Raw genomic sequence first — 19,709 nt, 5'->3', positions numbered from 1 at the left:
GTCGTGGGGTACCGTGGATAGGCCATGCATGTTTGCAATTGTATTTGGTTTTAGACATGATGGCATTCTCATTCTTAAGGGGAGATACAAAGTCATTTGCAGCAATTTGAAAGGAAATTAGGTGCTTGTACAATATTAATATAATCATGTCTCTCCTGTTGTAATGCCAAAAAAGGTCCATAACCAGGAAATTGAAAGCATTCAGCCTGTTTTTAGCATTAATATGTTCGTTTTTCCATAGTAACTTGTGAGAGGACAGACAGCTTTGCCTTATCAACTAATTTTCTTTGACGTCACTGACAGTGCTATTCAAACAGTAATGTGTGCCTAATAACTACTTAGTTTTTACATTATTAATAGGGTTGGCTTTACTTTGGGAGAGTTATGTAACAGGCCAATTGACCTACAAATAGAGACCAGTGCCTATTTTCCATTTGCCAGATTAGCCTTTTTTTTCTTTTTCTTGGCTTCGAGATATCTTTCTCTGTGTTATCTCCATTTCCACTACCCTCTGTGTCCCTCAGAGTTTTATCTCACCATTCCCCTGACATCATTTTTGATCCGTCCTTTATTGTGTCTGTTAGGTGAGTTTCCAAATTTTAGATGATTTTTTTAAAAATTTTTATTTATTTATTTGAGAGAGAGAGAGAGCACAGCAGCGGGAGAAGGAGAAACCAGCTCCCCGCTGAGCAAGGAGCCTGATGTAGGGCTCAATCCCAGGAGTTGGGACCATGACCTGAGCTGAAGGCAGACATTTAATTGACTGAGCCACCCAGACACCCCCCCGACTATTTTTTTTTATTTTTAAGAACTCAAAGCCTGAAAAGTTTGTAGTAACTCAGCATGACCCCTAGCTCATTGATGTTCAGATGTAGAGGGCTCCTAAGGGACCAGCAGCTCCAGGATGACCTGGAGATCCGGGAAGAACATACACTATACCCACAGTTGCTTTATTTATTTATTTATTTAATTAAAAAAAAAAAAAGATTTTATTTATTTATTTGACAGAGAGAGATCACAAGTAGGCAGAGAGGCAGGCAGAGAGAGAGAGGTGGAGGAAGCAGGCTCCCTGCTGAGCAGAGAGCCCGATGCAGGACTCGATCCCAGAGATCATGACCTGAGCCGAAGGCAGCGGCTTAACCCACTGAGCCACCCAGGCGCCCTATTTATTTAATTTTTAAAGAAGATTTTATTTATTTATTTGACACAGAGAGAGAGATCACAAGTAGGCAGAGCAGCAGGCAGAGAGAGAGGGGGGAAGTAGACTTCCTCCTGAGCAGAGAGCCCGATGAGGGGCTCAATCCCAGGACCTTAAGATCAAGACGTGAGCTGAAGGCAGAGACTTTAATCCACTGAGCCACCCAGGTGCCCTCACAGTTGCTTTATAAGCTAGCACCCTGGTAAATTGGTTGCATGTCTTGGCCTTGCTTTAATGACACACCCAGCAAACGAAAGATTGGATGAAGCTCTGTTATGGCCTAACCATTTGAAATCCAGGAATGGTAGTATTCGGGATGTCGCTGTGGAGGTTCCTAATTGCAGCTAACAAGTACTCAGCACCTAAGGAGGGCAACCAAGGCTTGCTTTATGTAACTCAGTTGTCAGAGGGTTGAGTGAGAAAGCTAGATGTTTGCCAAGCATTATGCTGAAAAGGAAGGAGAAAGTGGAAGAATAGGGCTGATTTCACTCAGTGAATTAAAGTGATCATTTCCACAGTCGTTTGTGGAGTTTTTCAGCTATGTGGATGGAGTTCTTTGCCCCTGGAGATCTGGTTTGGGAGATTCTGAGTCCATGTTATTGAATAGATTAACCACAATTGATAATATGCTTCTTCTTTTTTTAGTAAAGTTTAGGTTTTCTCCATATTTCGCTGTCACTCCCTTCCTCCTAAATCTTCACTGTTCTTCACGTCTTTAAAGATTAAGTTTAAAGCCCAGTTCCCACTTTTATCTGCCCTTCAGAGCTTCCCCAGGGTATCTCCTCCCATCTTCCCAGCCTTCTTAGAACATGGGGTTTACATTTTAATTTGAGAGAATTGGCAGTGATTGGAAGGGTAAGTTTAGATTGGTCACAAACATGTGAAAACAGTTCATTCTCAAGAGCAGTCGACTAAGTACATGTTAAAATTCCAAGCTAGGCTTTCTTGTTATCAATTGGCAAAGATGAAAAGAGATGAGGGTATTCTATTTCGGCATGAATGTGATGGAACGGTCTCTCTCCTACACTGCTCTTAGGAAAGTGAATTGGTGAGATCTTTGTGGAAAGCAATTTGGCATTATGCATCAAAAACCTTGACATACTTCATGTTCTTTAATCCAGTTATGTCGTTTGGAAACTATCCTGAAGAGACAGCAGATACAGAAACAAAGATGTGTTTGCAGCAGTGTTTATGACACTGAATTTTATGGTAACAAAAAATTGGAAGAAACCTAAATGTCCAACCGTTGGCGAAAATGTTAAACAAAGGGTAGCCTCCCCATCTGATGGACTATCACTCATTCAAAATTGTGGTGCTGGGGTTTGGTAATAAAAATATAGGTACCATAAAACTTACCATTTTAACTGTTTGAAGTCTAGTTCAATAGCATTAAGTACATTTTTTGCAACCATCACCACTCTCCATCCACAATACTTCTCATCTTACAAAACTCGAACTCTATACCCATTAGACAACTTCCCATTTTCCCCTCTTCCCAGCCCCTGGCGACCAACATTCTACTTTCTTTCTCTATGAATTTGACTAGTCTAGGTATTTCATATAGGTAGAATCATATGGCATTTAAGGCTGATTAATACTCTATTTTATGTATACACTGTATTATATTTATCCATTCATCCATTGATGGACATCTGTCTTGTTGTCACCCTCTGGGCCGTTGTGAATAATGCTGCTATGAACACTGGTGTACAGATATCTGAGTTTCCTCCTTTCAGTTCTTTTGGGTATATACCCAGAAGAAAATGGTGGTTTAAAAAAAAAATTTGATAGTAACACACATCATGCCATTCCATCAAAATTTTAAAGCAGATTATAAAGATAACATGATTCTCTTTTATTTTTTTGGAAAAAAAAGTCTGTGAAGGGGAAAAGGACTGGAAGAAGATAGTTAGAATTTGGGGTTGTTTTATTTTCTTCCAACTTTTCTGTATAATAAGGATCATATACAAATAAGTAGTTTGAAATGAAGAGAAGGTCTCCCCGCCCTATTTAAATTGATGGAGTGATTTGGCACTAGTTTTCTTCTTACGCTGTCCTGCTTTGTCTGTGAGTTATTTTATGAGTGATAATTTAAGAAATATCCCTAGAGATGCAAAGCATCATGAAATTCTAATTTAATTACTTTTATGTCTCCCAGAAAGAATCACAGCTGTTATATCACAAAGCAAGAAAAATGACAGCTAAATAGAGAGAACATGACTTGAGCTCAGTTTCCTCTTTGATGGAAAGTAGATGCTCTCTAGCTAGAAATAATCAACTCAAGAATATTTCCTTTATTCTTGACTTTGTTGAACATCTCAGTGCAGATGCAAAAAATGAGCTGTCTTTGTTCTAAAGACTTCGTCACTCACTTCATAATCAAGTACTTGCCTCTTTTAGAGCTAGTTTGCAATCAGGTGACAAATACAGTTGCTAATAATAAGGCAACCTTGAACAAAAATCTCTTGCTTTGGAAGCTCAACTAAGAAGTTTGCATCTTTTCAATGTAATAATGAATTGAAGAGTGCAAAGTACTTACTTTTTCCAGTAAATATTTAGGATTAAAATGGGGAAAAAATCAACAGTAGTGGACATATCTTCATTCAGTTACTCAAATGTAGTCACTAGAATCCTCTTAAGATGTGAATATCTAATTTCATCCTCGAGATTTATTTCATGAAGTCATCTTTAGTTTAGCTTACTCACCTCTGGTGATTTTATTTCTCTATAGAGAGGTTTACACTATTAATCATTGTTGATAGATTTCTTTATGTAAGGACTTACATTCACATTTATTTATCCTCTTGCCAGTTAAATGGTGAAGTTTTCAACAACATAAAACTTCTTTGGGGGAATTTTATGGGCACATTCAGCAGTATTGCTATATTATTCTTTTAAAAATATTAGTCTCTAGGGGCGCCTGGGTGGCTCAGTGGGTTAAAGCCTCTGCCTTCAGCTCAGGTCATGATCTCAGGGTCCTGGGATCGAGCCCTGCGTTGGGCTCTCTGCTCAGCAGGGAACCTGCTTCCTCCTCTCTCTCTGCCTGCTTCTCTGCCTACTTGTGATCTCTGTCTGTCAAATAAATAAATAAAATCTTTAAAAAAACATTAGTCTCTAATAAGATCAATCAAATATATTTTGTGACAAAATATATATAAAGAATATATCAATAGCTGTTTCTGTTGTATATGGAATATAAACTTTATCCTTGATGTAAAAGCAGTTCTTCCTGCTTTTATTTGTCATAATTTTTCACGTTTCACCCAACTCCCTTTAACTAAAACACAAAAACAAAACAAAGCAAAAAAATCCAGAAAGTAATGAAAAAGGACTAAAATTTTTTTGAATATACACCAAAGGATAAAGCAGGGTGATACCAAGAGCTCAGCTTTGGAATTGAGCAGAATTGGGTCAGGTTCCTACTGTACCATTTGTAATGTGCATGACTTAATATGTCCAGTCTTTAGTGTCCTGATCAGTAATCTTGAGAGAATCCTCTTCCTTAAAGAACTGTCAGAATTAGAAATACTATGCTTGAAGCGTCTAATGCAATCCTTTGTACCTAGTAGGTGCTCAGTAATGAGAGGCAGCTGTTACTAGTGTGTCTGTTTGGTATTGTTACTATTTGGTATTAATCACAGCTTTCTTGGGTGGAGAACATCATCTGTGCTATGTCATACTATTGTTAGAAATAACCTATCCCTGTTCATAGGTAGGCGATCTGTCCCACCCATGACACCAGGTTTGGGTATATGTCTTGCTTGTTGCTCCTTATCAGCAGAAGCTGTGGTTGTGCCGTGTATATTTTTCCTTGGTCATTTTTCCTGGGGAAAATGACTCCTGCAGACTGAGTCCCAGAAGGAAAACAATGTGGAGCAAAGCTGAGCCACCTAATGTAGAAATGTGGCATGAACAGGCATTGCTAGTTCCTAGGATTTGCAGTTGTTTGATACTGTGACACACTTACCCTAAAATGACTGCTACATCACCTTCAGCTAAAATGGATCCTTTTGTTCTTTCAACATCTATATGTTAACATCTATATTTTAACATTATTTTAGCATCTTCATTTTAGCAGTAATTTATCAAGTTTGTGTCTTAAAAAAAAGCCAATGAAATAATAAAATATGTTTGGAAAATTAGCATCAAGGAAGTGGAGAATACAAATATGCACATCGTAAGGATCAACATGCTTGGTATAACTGACCTCCAAGTCAATAGGCATTTTAGTAGAGCATGAAAAAACAATCATATGCTACTTCTTCAGAAGAAACTGTGCACTCCCTAGGAATAAATTAAAGGAATGTCTTATAAAAGATACTCAGTAGACAACCGTGCAAGCTATATAAACAGTATCCTCAATATTTTATGAAACAGTGAATTTCAGCAACTTTAAAATGTAATCTGGTGAAGGGGATATGCAATGAATTAATTTAATGTGGTCAAAGGATGTAGCTTTCTGGGTGTATGGTTTTTATCAAAGTCAGATTTTAGACTACTGAAGAAAGTGAATAGATACTTGAGTCTTCTATGAACCACTGTATTTATCACTTGTCTCAGCTTGGTTCTTAGTAAGAAATGGATGCAGACTTTCTTCATTTAGCAAGTATTTCATATTCACCTGCAATGTGTCAGGCATCCTGATGATTTAGGCATTGGAGATTCAGTGGCCAACAGGACTGACAAGGTCCCTGCTCTCATGGAGTTTGCAGTCTGTTGGGGGAGACAGATGATAGAATAAAAAGTAATTTCAGATTGTTATAAATTCTATAACAGATATAGAATTACACAGTTTTCTTTTTTCTCTCTTAAATCATGTTACTATGTGGTTTTCAAGAAAATTTTCCATTTTACCTAAGTTGCCATAGTTATTGGCATTAAGTTATTCTGAATATCACTTTACTTTTAGGGATTTTGTTCTTGGGGCATCTGGGTGGCTCAGTCAGTTAAGAGTCTGCCTTAGGCTCAGATCATGATCCTAGAGTCTTGGGATGGAACCTAGCATCTGGCTTCCTGCTCAGCAGGGAGTCGCCTTCTCCATCTGCCCCTCCCGCCTGCTCATGTTTGCACTTTGTCTCTCTCTCTCTGAAATAAATCTTTAGAAAATAAAATTTAAAAATATTTTAAAACTTTATAAAAATATAATCTATTTTTAAGTAATCTCTGCACCCAGTGTCAGAGCTTGAACTCACAACCCCCAGATCAAGAGTCACATGCTCTCCCAACTAAGCCAGCTGGGCACCCCTCCTTTTCATTTCTTCTTAATACTAACAGGACCTGAACCAATGTCCTCCTTTTTGTTCCCAGTAGTGTAGCATAAGAGTAGCTTATATTCTCTCTCTCTCTCTCCTCTCTCTCTTGTTGTCTGATGAGTGGTTTGTCTTGGAGTTTATCATTTTATTAATCTCATACAGAACGAACTTTTGGCACTGCTGATTTTTTTATTACACTTTTTATTTCATTAATTTCTGCTCTTTCCTTTATTATATCTTTCCTTCTACTTTGGGGATAATACGTTGTAATTTTTCTAGATGGGAGCTTATGGCATTGATTTTTCAACCCTGCTCTTTTTCCAACATATGCATTTAAAGGTATAAATTATTCTACATCCCAGAAATTTTGATATATTGAACTCTCAGTATTGTTCAGCTCAAATATCTTTTCATTATCAGCATGACTTGTCTGAAGTCATAACCCCTGAGTTATTCAGAAGAAGGTTGCTCAATGTCCAAACATATCTTTTTTTCTTATTCTTTAGTTTAATTCTATTGCAATGAGAGAACGCACTCTGCTTTATTTTCGTTTTTTTGAAATTTGTTGATAAGTGCCTTGTGACCCAGGAGATGGTGCACTGTTGTTGGACGTAGTGTTCCACATAAGTCCGTGAGATTACCTTGGTTAATCTTGTTGTTCTAATCTTCCATATCCTCATTAATATTTTTTGTCTGCTTGTTTGATCATCACTGAGAGAAGTGTTTTAAAATCTCCAGGTATGAATATAATTTTATCTAATTTTTAGTCCTATCAATTTTTGCTTTTATGAATCCATGTTAATTGGTAAGTTTAAGATTATAAATTTTTTCATTTCCTTTTATTTTTATGAAATGTCCCTCCTATGTCTTGTAATAACTTTTGCCTTAAAGTCTTTTATCTGATATTAATATATAATCACAACAAACTTCTTTCAGTTAATATTTGAGCAGTATGTCTTCTTGCATCATTTTACCTTCAAATTAACTGTGTCCTTGTATTTAAGGTGTGTCTCTTAAATGTGTATAATTGCAATTGCCCTTTCCTTCCTTCTTCCCTCCCTCCCTCCCTTCCTTCCTTCCTTTTCGGGTGTTGTTCAGTCTAACTTGACAAAACTCTCTTATTTGTAGTGTTTGGGTCATTTATATTTGTTGTGATAACTGGTATTTGCAGTTATGTTTATCATCTTGCTATTTTTTCTATTTGTTTCATTGTTCTATTTTCTTTTAGTCTTCCCTCCCCCCCATTTTCTATTAATTTAATATTATGTTTTATCTTCTATTAGCCCTTTACTAATACTTTTTATATTATTAGGTTAGTAGTTCCCTAGAGATTGCCATCTACATCCTTGACTTTTATAGTGTACCTTAAATTTGTACTTTACCACCTCCTGAACAAGGAAAGAAACGTAGGGGAGTTTAAATAATCAAGTTTTTGAAGTGTTAATATCTTTTATGTACAGTCACCTATTTACCCATTCTGATGTTCTTTCTTTCTGCAGTTCAGTGTTTCAACTGGTATTATTTTTCTTTAGTCTGAAGAAGTACTTTTAGGTATTTTGTGTAGTGTGGATCTGTTGGCAATTAATCCTCGCAGGTTTTGCTTGCTTGAAAGCATCTTTCTTATACTTTTTCTTTTTTCCTTTTTTCACTCTAAAAATGTCATTGCATTATCTTTTGGCTTCCCTAATCTGTATTGCTAAATCTGTTTTATTTTTCCTTTATAGGAATGTATCTTTTTCACTCTGGCTCATTTTAGGATTTTTCTGTGTCTTTGGTTTTGGCATTTAGACTGTGATTATTTTATTTTATCCTAACTTGAAGTTTGCTGAGTTTCTTGAATCTGTGGGTTAATGTTTTCAACAGTTTGGTAGTATTTTTGGCCATTATGTCTTCAGATATTTCTTGTGTTCTGTATTCTCCCTTCTTTCTGGAGTAGCAATAATACATATGTTGGATAGCTTAACTGTGTCCCATATGTCTCATGCTTTTTTGTGTTTTCCCCCTCTTTTTTTCTGTCTGCTTCCATTTAGGTATGCTGTATTGACCTATTCATTTCACCAACTCTGTCCTTTGTTCTGTCTAGTCTATTAAACCCATCCCAAGATTCCTTTTGATTCTTTTTTCTTAAGATTCCAACCCTCTATTGAAATTGTTTATCTTTTTATTCCTTTGTCCATCTTTTTCTTGATTTTTATCATATTTGTAATAATTAGTTTAAACTCCTTGTTTATAAACTTCAGCATCTGAATTATCTCTAAGTCAACTACTCTTGTCTGTTTTTGCTCTTTTGTTTATTGGTCACATTTTTCTGGCTTTTTGCATGTCTCATAGTTATTATATCCCATATATTTTCTATTTAAGAATTTTTAAGACTGAAGATGGTTTATTTTCTCTCACAGGAAGTTCTTACTTTCCTTTTTAGCCAGATAGGATAAGAAGATGATTACTTCAAAGAATGCAATTGAGTTGGGGCACCTGGGTAACACAGTTAATTAAGCTAAGACTCTTGGTCTTAAGACTTTGGCTCAGGTCATGATCTCAGGGCCCTTAGATTGAGCCCACACAGGGTTCTGCATTCAGTATGGAGTCTGCTTATGATTCTTTCTCCCTTGGAGTGTTTGAGTGGTTCAGATGGTTACACCTCTGCCTTTGGCTCAAGTCATGATCTCAGAGTCCTGGGATGAAGCCTCACATCTGGCTCCCAGCTGCCCCAGTGGGAATTCTGCTTCTCCCTCTCCCTGTGCCTCTCTCCCTGCTTGTGTGCTCTGTCTCTCTCTCAAATGAATAAATAAAATATTAAAAAAAAAAAAAAGATTCCTTCTCCCTTGCCCTCTGCCCCTCTCACCCCTCCTCAAATAAATAAAGAAGTCTTTATGGAAAAATGCAATTGAATTGAGTTGGTCTGGGTTTCAGTTTTGGTTGACCCAGTCTATCTTGATTTTGTCTCAGCTTTTGATTGAGAGCCAAACAGATCTCTATCTCCTTATCCCTGAGTGCTGTGAGTGATTTCATGTCTACCCTTTGAAGTTTTGAGTTTAACTCTTTGTTCTTTCACATCATACAGCTCTAAAATTTGGCAATTTTTTTAGGGAGGAGACTGTCATATCTTTATTGCCAGCTCCTCTTGCTAGTGGCACTTTACTTCTAAGTCCTGCCAGACTTGAGGAAATTTCACTCCGCCATCCCAGCCCTGCCTCATCTCCCAGCTGCCTATACAACCCAGCATTCAACAAATGCCCCGTGGAGAGGTTCCTCCAGGTTTCATTCCCTCATGCCAACCCATGCAACTATCAGGAAATCCACTAGTTTCTCTTTTCCCTGGAAGAGTTTCAAATAGGAAGTTCCTCTGCCTATGCCAAGCCCAACCCTCATCTTATAATCAGAATGAGCAAATGCCCCTGTAGAAGACAAAGCAATTCAGCTCATCTTGCAAGGGCACTTTCCCTCTCTGAAGCTTTATTTGAATGATGTTTTTAATTGTTGTTGCCATAGATCTCCAGTGTCTATAAAAATATAATTTTGAGTATGTATCCTTTTCCACATAGTTGTTACAGCAGAAGTGATGGCTTCTAGCTAGACTACTGTATCTACTTTGAAGCTTAAGTTTTCCCCCAGGCATTAAATAGTCTTCTATAATTTAAATGGTATATATCTTTCAAACATTTAGAATACATTTTATTCCCTATTAAACTTTATAATATTGGAAATTTAGAGTAGTTTTTCAACTCACAACAAATATCCTTATAACTGAATTTTTTATTACATATTTAATGCTTTCCCTTAGGAAAAATTCATTGATGTATAATTATTGTGTCAACAGGTATGCTTAATTTTTTAAAATTTTACAATTTTGGTATATACTGACAAATTTTTTTTTTAAAGATTTTATTTATTTATTTGACAGAGAGAAATCACAAGTAAATGGAGAGGCAGGCAGAGAGAGAGAGAGGGAAGCAGGCTCTCTGCTGAGCAGAGAGCCCGATGCGGGACTCGATCCCAGGACCCTGAGATCATGACCTGAGCCGAAGGCAGCGGCTTAACCCACTGAGCCACCCAGGCGCCCTATACTGACAAATTTTAGGCAAGAAATACTATACTAATTTACTTTGACAGTGTGTGAGAATTTTTAATTCCTATGGGTGGTATATTAATAATATATGACAGGGTTTTATTTCTCTTGTAACACAGCCTACATGCTATCTTAATCTCCAGGAGAATCCAGAAAATGTTAAAACTTTCTCCTAAGTACTACAGTCATTCTCATGGAATGCAATGAATCCTAGAAAAACAAATTATTAATTTTATTGGCATTCATATTTTGGTTAAAAACATATAAATATATATATATGTATACTATATATTGTAACATTCAAACACATGTAAGCCAAACTTTTCATTTTGGTTGATTTTGGCACATAGGAAGTCCTTAGTCAATTTTTATTGATTGGTTTGGGCATGTCTTGTTTTTTTTTTTTTTCTTTTTTTTAAGATTTTATTTATTTATCTGACAGACAGATCACAAGTAGGCAGAGAGGCAGACAGAGAGAGGAGGGGAAGCAGGCTCCCTGCTGAGCAGAGAGCCCGATGTAGGGCTCGATGTGGGGCTCGATGTGGGGCTTGATGTGGGGCTCGATCCCAGGACCCCGGGATCATGGGCATGTCTTGTTTTTTGCATTTAAACTTTAATATCTTTAAGAGAAATTTCATGTTCTTTGGTTTTAGGAAAAAGGAAAGAATTTATTTGTTGGAAAATATTGCATATCTTGATATGAATTGAGAGAAAATAGAATATACAACTTCCTTCTTCTTCTGTGCTCTTTGTAGTGGGATATTCTACTTGTCTCTGAACAAACACAAAAACTTCTGAGACTTAAATGAGTCTAAGATTTAAAAATCATTTCTTTCCTTTATATGACTAGTTTTAAATATCAGCAGTCTGGGTGCATGTTTTTTCCATCTTAGAAGTACACCTGTACTTCTAGAGAGGTAAAAATGCCTTTTGATCACCAGCAGTGGTGTACTTGGAAATTTTCTGTTCTTCCTCCCATGTTGTAATTATTTAAGCCAACTAGTTAAGATTAATACTTGCTTGACTTTTGTTTCCATTCAGAGATACTTATTCTATTTAAAAAGTAAGACCCGGGATGCCTGGGTGACTCAAGTAGGTTAAGCATCTGACTCTTGGTTTTGACACAGGTCATGAAGTCATGAGTAGTGAGATGAGGCGCTGTGTCAGGCTCTGCGCTCCGCATGGAGTCTGCTTGAGGTTCTCTCTCTTGCCCCTCTCCCCACTCACACATATGCACATGGTCTCTCAAATAAATAAATAAGTCTTAAAAAAATAAAAACCTATTGTGAATTAAAAGTGACTGTTGTGCATTAAAAAAAGAAAAAGACCCTTAAACAGGTCACATAATCCTTAATATCCAGAAAAATGTACTTTTTCTTTCCTTTTGAAGCTTAACTTGTCATTTTAAGTTATGGAAAATTTCAAGCATGTATAAAAGCCAAGAAGAGTATACTATAATGCGTACAGCTGTGTCTGTCACCACTTTTGCTATTCCTATCTTTTAACAGTTAATAATTTAAGTGGGAATGTCTTTATCTTGGAATTGTAGTGTTTTTTTTTTCTGTATAACCTTTTTTTTTGTATCATCAAATCATCATTCATTCAGTATGTAGCCCTTAAATTTTGCTTAATTTGATTTTTTAAAGTAAAGATTTCATTTTTCATGTTTGTGTCAAGCAATTTCTAGCAGTCACCAGGGTATTTATTTTCATTTTTTTTCTTCATGCTCCAAAATGTGATAATACTGAATATTGTTGCCTGTTGAGCAATTTGATGTAAGGAAATCCTTGGACAGAATCTAAAGTATCACCTTGAAAATACAGGGATATGCAAACGCTGAAGTCTTTTCAGATGTCGAAGTGTTTTTCAAAGGTTGATATTTAGTTTCATGCATATTCAGAAAAGTGTTCTTATTCTCTTTGAGCCAGCATTAGCATGCACAGCCACAGTCTCTGTTTTTCTTAATGTCTTAGTGCAATTGACATTCTTTACTTCATTTCTGCATCACTCTTGTGAAACTCACTATTTCAGTGTTTACCTAGATGGTCTACTCTTTGCTTTGTATATTTTTCAGGCTTTTAAAAACCACTTTGAAAAATAGGTACAGGGCTTTTATGGGTTTTTTTAATTTTTTATTTTTTATAAACATGTATTTTTATCCTCAGGGGTACAGGGCTTTTATGTTTTAATTACCACTGTTTACACATGTGAACGAACACAAGCGCACAAACACACTCTCTCACATTTCTGGTAGATTGTTGAAAAGAGGGCACGGATTGCATGGAGCACTGGGTGTGGTGAAAAAATAATGAATACTGTTTTTCTGAAAATAAATAAATAGAAAAAATTAAAAAAAACTAATACCACTAACAAAAATTAGGTAGTTACTAGGTGATTATATTGCTATGATAATTGCAGGAACATGTATCCAGAATTTCAGTACTATTTCTTTGAAAGGACGCAAGATGCGAAATGCACTGTGAGAGATAAAGTCAGAATTCAGTCAAAAAATGAATAAATAAATAAATAAATAAATAAAGTAAAAAAAAGAAAAGAAAAGAGGGATTTTTTAAAAAGACAAAGGCTACTATGGTAAAGGTAAGTTAAGCAAGGGAATGCAGTGGAGGGAGGGCAAAGAAAAGCAGAGTTACTTAAGCATTAAATCCTAATAACACAGCACGCTACATTCTGGGGTGAAGGCCAGTGGAATATTTTTGCTTGCTCAGGCATCAGGGTTATGCAAACAGAAGCTGTTGCACATCCAGAGTTTCATGATTGAGGAAGTAAACTTGTACATTTGTTTTTTGTTTTTTTTTTTTAATTAGGTTCAAAAAGGCGTTTGAATCTGAGCCATCGTTACAGTCGGGAATTAATTATGCGGTCCTTCTCCTGGCAGCTGGGCATCAGTTTGAATCTTCCTTTGAGCTCCGGAAAGTTGGTAATTGCTGCTTGATATTTTACATGGAAGTCAAGAAACTGAAGCCAACTTGGTACAAAAAAAGAGAATCATTGACAGATAGACCCTTTGCTTTTTAGTTCTATAGGTTTTCTGTTACGGTATCTCCTTGTTTAGTGTTTCATATTATTGCACAGAATCCTGATATTGGGATGTAATTTGGTTTTTCCATTTATTTTGTCTGTTTCTAAAAACACCTTGGTTAATATTTATTGTTCCAGCACAAACTAATTTTGAAAATATGGGCTCTGCATTCAGCCTCAACTCCCAAATAAGGTAATATTTGGAACATCAGAAACATTTCCTGTTTTAGATTTAGAGGATGAGGAGGAGGAGGAAAAAAGGAGAAGTAGGAGAAGATGAAGAAAAGACCTCTGATATTTTCTATTTCTGATTCTCTTACATACCTTCAAGCACTGTGATTTCAGTGGTATTGGAGGTGAGCCTTCGAAAGCCCCCAAAACAGTAGGTCAAGCAGATGGCAGTCTTGGCAGTGATGAGTCTTCTGAGACACCATCTCTGAATTGTAGCCTTTGATAGAATGTGCTTTTATCCCTTTTATCTGTGGACATTAACTGATCTGCTCACCCCTCTTTGGAATTTGAAGATAGACTGCATCTTAGTGAATAAACTTTGTGGCTTTTTGTTTTCTGTTTTTGTTTTGTGCTTTTAGCTTTAATAACATTTTTTAAAGTTTTGCATATTAGGAAACTGTCTATGGTAGTGAGATTTTGCCGTCTTTCAGAGAATCTTTCCAACACTTTTGGAGTCATTACTACAGACCTAGAACTATTATGCCATATTTTTCATAAAGGAAAAAAAGCGATCTTAGTGAATCTATAAATTGTAGAAGAACCTTTTCCTTCTGTTAAGATTTTTTAACTGGAGACTGTTTCTGTTTAATTTTTCTTCCAGAAAAATTAGTCCTAGACTTTTTTTTTTTTTACATCATTTGGGAAGGGCTTATAAATGTGTAATGTTCTGGGAAATCCTTTACAGCAAAGTTTGAGTATTAAATAATTTTTGAGAGGACCCCAACTAAAAGAATGATAAAATACTGGTTGCTGCTGGATTTCACTGTTATTTAATGCACAGAGCTTTATTTGAAATAATTTTTTCAGTTGGTAAATGAAATCAGAGAAAATACGTGGCAACTTGTACTCAGGACCAGTGAAAAAAAAATTTGTATCTGAGTTTGATTTTCAAACTCTACATAAGCCAAAATTCTTCAAGTACTAGTGAGCTAAAAATAATTTGTACTGCTATATTCTTGAACTTAAGGTCAAATTTTATTAAGGCCTCCAGATCATTATAGGAATTGACACTGATTTGCATGTGTTGATGGAGCAGTAACACAGTGGCTTGAAAATGTACCTCCTCCGAATTGTCATTTTTAAGTTAAGTACAGTTTAAAATGATCAGCACTCAGCTAAGAGAGTAGATCTCATTGCAAAAAAGAAATGATAATTATGTGATGTGATGAAAGTATTAGCTAACACCATGGTGGTAACCATTTTACAGTATGTAAGTGTATCAAAGAAACACATTTTACACCTTAAACTTTCAAGATGTTATAATTAAATGTATATTACAATAAAGCTGAGGGAAAAGAATGGTCAGCACTCTGAGATTTGAGGCACTATGAATAATACAACTTTGTAAGAAAATGTACCTTACTTTTTTTTTTCCAAAAAGAACTCATTCATAATATATGTTAAGCAAGCATTTGGAAACATATAAGTTGAATTTTAAATTTTGGAAAATGCAAAAACATACACAGACTGAAAATGTGACTTTTTAGGTTTCTGAAACACTGTGACATGCACTCCAAATTATATGTCCTTTATAACTAAAATGCAATTAAAACTCACTACTTTAGATTCTACTCTATAATAAATTATGCTCATCATCATAGGCTGACCTTAAGTTCATTTTTTATGGCAAAATAGAATTAAAATGATTTACAAGGAAAAACAGATTAAATAAATTAAATAATGTAATATTAGTTAATAGTATATAATAAAAAGATTAATAAATAACACATTTTCCATGTTTTATTTATTTTTTAAAGATTTATTTTATTTATTTATTTGACAGAGAGAGAGAGAGAGATCACAAATAGGCAGAGAGGCAGGCAGAGAGAGAGAAGGAAGCAGGCTCTCGGCCAAGCAGTGAGCCCAACACAGGGCTCGATCCCAACAACCTGGGATCATGACCCCTGCAGATGCTTAACCCACTGAGCCACCCAGGCACCCCACATTTTGCATATTTTAAAGATATACTTTTAAAAAGTATTTCAAATTTCAAATTTCCCAGTAATTGTATCTTCTTCTATTCTTTCTCTTGGCCCCCTGCAAGTGTACAAATTAGCTTGAACTGTGAGTTCCCTTTAGTAATCAGACTTTTTAAAAAATAAGATCCCTTCTTCAGGTGCATTTTGAAATTTTGATTTATTTATAAAAAGTAAGCAATTAAAAATTAAGATACCAAAAGATAACCACTAAATTGAAGCATCTAAACATACCATCTTAAGTTTAAGACCTCTATGGTAAGACCTGATTCTTAGTTCTCCTTGCCTACGCCCAAAGACTCTCAATTCTAGTTGTGTGAGTGTCTGAGATTAAGACTCTTTCATGATCTATGTTTCACTTTCCCAGTTTTTGGAAAAGCATTAATGTTTAGACTACTTAAAACACAGAACCACATCTTACATGTTCTTCCTCTTTTCAGCTTCACAAGACTTAAAATTAATATTCAGATGTTAGCCTAATAACAGATGATTTTCCCATCTTCTGGGGACTTTTTCAACTATGAGACATTTTATGGGAGAGAGTCAGAATTATAGGTTTGGGTCCCCAACAATAATGATGGTGTAATGAAAGAACATTTTGCTTGGGATTGAGACAAACCACTATTTGAATCTCATTTTCAGGGAGCAATAAAAATGAAATCTGTATTACTGAATATGAAAGTCCATGATTCTATAAAGATAATTTTAAAAAGGAAATCAAAACAAAAACAAAATCCATCACCAACTACAGAACAAATCATTTGTCCTGTATGGAGGTGACCAATTGCTCAGATACTTGGAAATTATAGGGAAGAAATTCGGTACCTTCCCTTCTTTTTCAAGAGCTATTATAGCTTGTCTAGTTAATGAGGTAGACCCTCTTCTTAAAGTATGCTTCATACTAAATGTATTATTCCAAAAGAGAACATATCTTCAAGAGAATTCTAGTTAATGAAGTAGAACCATAAGGCTCACAATGATAGTGATGTTGAAATAATGATTCTGGCAAGGGTCATCAATCAGAACTAATATCATTAAGTGAAAATGTTAATTTCTTTAAATTTCATTTTACCATATTTACCTGATACCAAAGCTCCCTCACAGGTTGCTTGTTAGTTGCAAAGGACAAATGTACCTGCACAGTCCATTCTATATATGCCCTCCAGAGATCTGGCCCTCAGTGATCCAGTCAACATCCCTAACAGTGAGATGGCCCAGTCGTGCCTCTTCCTGCGATGAACAGGGGGTAAAGCAACATCTCCAGTAAAACAGTCTCGCCAAAAATGTTTAACCCAAATTGTAAGCTCTAATGTCCAGCTGATAGGAATTGCAGTGGATATAAAAATAAGTCAAACAACACAAACATGTGACACATTCACGCCAAGGTGAAAGCTAAATGTCACCCTTTTAATACGAACTTCCGGCATGCAAGAGTAAGTAAACCTGAAATTTTCTTTTAAACTTTTACTGTAATTTTCTGATCATACATTTTCATAGCCCCTATTTAAATGTTTGACGTGATTTGCTACTAGAGCAATCCTTGGTTCATTTCCTGCAAGCATGACACATAAAAATAGCTCATTTTCAGATGAAGTTAGTAGAAATACCCATTTTTACTATCTCATTTTCCCTCTACACTTTCTTCTTTCCCTTGTATTTGTTGGATTTTTAAAAAAATTATTATACTCAGATAGGAGCTCATGGATGTTGTTGCATACCTGGGTATGATTTTTTTCATCTTACGAAATTTTTAGGAACAAAGCCATTCTCTTTCTGACTTATCACAAAATGTGAAGGATTCCCAAATGGACTTTTCTTGAAATACTCAGGGCCTAAATGTATTATATCATAAAAAGTAGCATTAAGTTTTTAAGGCTTATTTTGTTTTGTTAAAGTATAATTTTCCAAAAATTTTTATAGTCTCAGGAAATATAAAATATTACACCTGGAAAGATTTTTGGGGGTGCCTGGGTAGCTCAGCTGACTGAGTATCTGACTCTTAATTTTGGCTCAGGTCATATCTCAGGGTTGTGAGATCGAGCCCCCCATGGGGCTCCACACTTAGATGGGAGTCTGCTTGGTATTCTCTCTCTCCCTCTGCCCCACCCTCTGTGCTCTCTCTCTCTGTGTCTAAAAAATAAATAACATAAATCTTTTTAAAATATTTTTTATGTAACTCTGTTAATATGGAAAACAGTAAGGATATGTGTAGTTCAAAGTACGTTTTAGAAGCTGAGGTATTCATAGACAATTTAACAAACGTTTCTGAGTTTGATTGGAAAAAAAGAACTAGTTCAGGCCCATAGGTCATAAATCTTAGGGATTATCTGTTTTACTAAACAGAAAGTATTTGAATCTCTACTAAACCAAAACATGCAAGTTAACAAGTAAACTTCTCTAAATCTGAGATCTTTAATGAATAGTAAACAGTGAAATTAACTTGTTACACTTTACGTAGACAGTCCTTAAGTGTGGCCTGATGCCCCTGTGAAGTATTGAGATGACATGGCCCATCTATTTTACCTTGGCCTCAAATCTCAGATAATTTTCCTGATTCTTTAATGTTGTAAAAGCTAGAGGCACTTAACAATTCTACAAGGATATATTCTCTTTAAGCAAACAAAGGATTACAAATGCAAAAATAAGACAGGGTAGAGTAGAGTAGAAACAAAAATTTATAATGAAATGCAAAACACCAGGAAGAATCAAAACCATCTTGAAGAATGAAATTGGGAGGATTTACATTCCCTAACTTTCAAGTCTCATTATAAAGCAACAGTAATCAAACAGTACTGTCAGTTTCCTTATTTCCTTAACTTTAAAATGTCTAATTATTCTTGCATATTTGTAGCATTTTACTCTTGCAAAATATATATACTATATACTTTTATACTGCAAATGAGTGATAGATCGTGTTGCATGTTTCCATTTCAAGCAACTAAAGAATTTATGATATTATAAGGGAAGCAAGGTGCTTTCATAACAAGATATTACCACCTTTTGATTTATGCATATGAAATGCAAGCATACATCAAAATTCAGGAATGATGGACACCAAAGTGGCATTTATCTTTGGATCTTCAAAATAAAGGGAATTTTTTTTTCCACAATGAACGTAAGCCACTGTTATAATTCAAACTTAAAGCGATTTGAATCTAAAAGGAGGAATGAAAACTTAATTTTGTTTTTTAATGAAAAGTCTGCTCTGCCTTGGTGCTGTGTGTTTGTAACATTATGCTTCCTGATGATCTTCTAGGGGTGAAGCTGAGTAGCCTCCTTGGCAAAAAAGGAAACTTAGAAAAACTTCAGAGCTACTGGGAAGTTGGATTTTTTCTGGGTGCCAGTGTCCTGGCCAATGACCACATGAGAGTCATCCAAGCATCTGAAAAGCTTTTTAAACTGAAGACACCAGCATGGTAATAGTAAACTCTTAGGTGTTTGAGCAAATACTTTTAATAAACAACACTTATCACTTATTTCCAAATTGTTATATTTGTTGAACTGACAATTAGATGATTTTGTTTGCTTACAGAATGAAATGCAGAATTTATAGGGAAAACTGTGTTTATAAATGTGTTGCGTCTAGGTTCTGATGATTTTGGATGCAGGTGATGTTCTCTGGCCTTCGGCTTAGCCTTGTCATGACACTGACCCACCACGAGCCCAGGTTGGCCAGTGGTCCCCACAGGAAGCCAAATTTGACACCTGTCCATTGATTCGGTATTTTGACAATTTTCCATGTCAGCCTCCCATGTTTCTGCCCCAAACACACACCCTTTGTTCTCTTTATGGCCCTGTCTCAGTTCCGGGGTTCTTATTCTTGATTTTCACTTCTCTTGCTTAAGGCTTATTCGCGCCATTGAATGTTTCATCTATGTGTGTTTTTCTAATTTCATCTTGTTCTTGGAGTGCCCCCAAGTCTCATCCTTCTGTCTGTGGTAATT

At 35.7% G+C, this 19,709-nt stretch overlaps 1 protein-coding gene across 1 annotated transcript in view; it reads left to right on the top strand.

The window, feature by feature from the left end:
- Nucleotides 1-19,709, top strand: part of MAP3K5 (mitogen-activated protein kinase kinase kinase 5) — a 199,958-nt gene that overhangs the window by 91,401 nt on the left and 88,848 nt on the right. Inside the window, exons 8-9 of the mRNA XM_059400786.1 lie at nt 13,345-13,457; nt 19,022-19,181. Of these exons, the coding sequence (XP_059256769.1) occupies nt 13,345-13,457; nt 19,022-19,181 (273 nt within the window). The remainder of the gene's footprint in view (nt 1-13,344; nt 13,458-19,021; nt 19,182-19,709) is intronic.

Source organism: Mustela nigripes, chromosome 5 (genome assembly GCF_022355385.1).
Source record: "Mustela nigripes isolate SB6536 chromosome 5, MUSNIG.SB6536, whole genome shotgun sequence".
Classification (NCBI taxonomy): domain Eukaryota; kingdom Metazoa; phylum Chordata; class Mammalia; order Carnivora; family Mustelidae; genus Mustela; species Mustela nigripes.
This window is presented reverse-complemented; position numbering and strand designations above follow the sequence as displayed.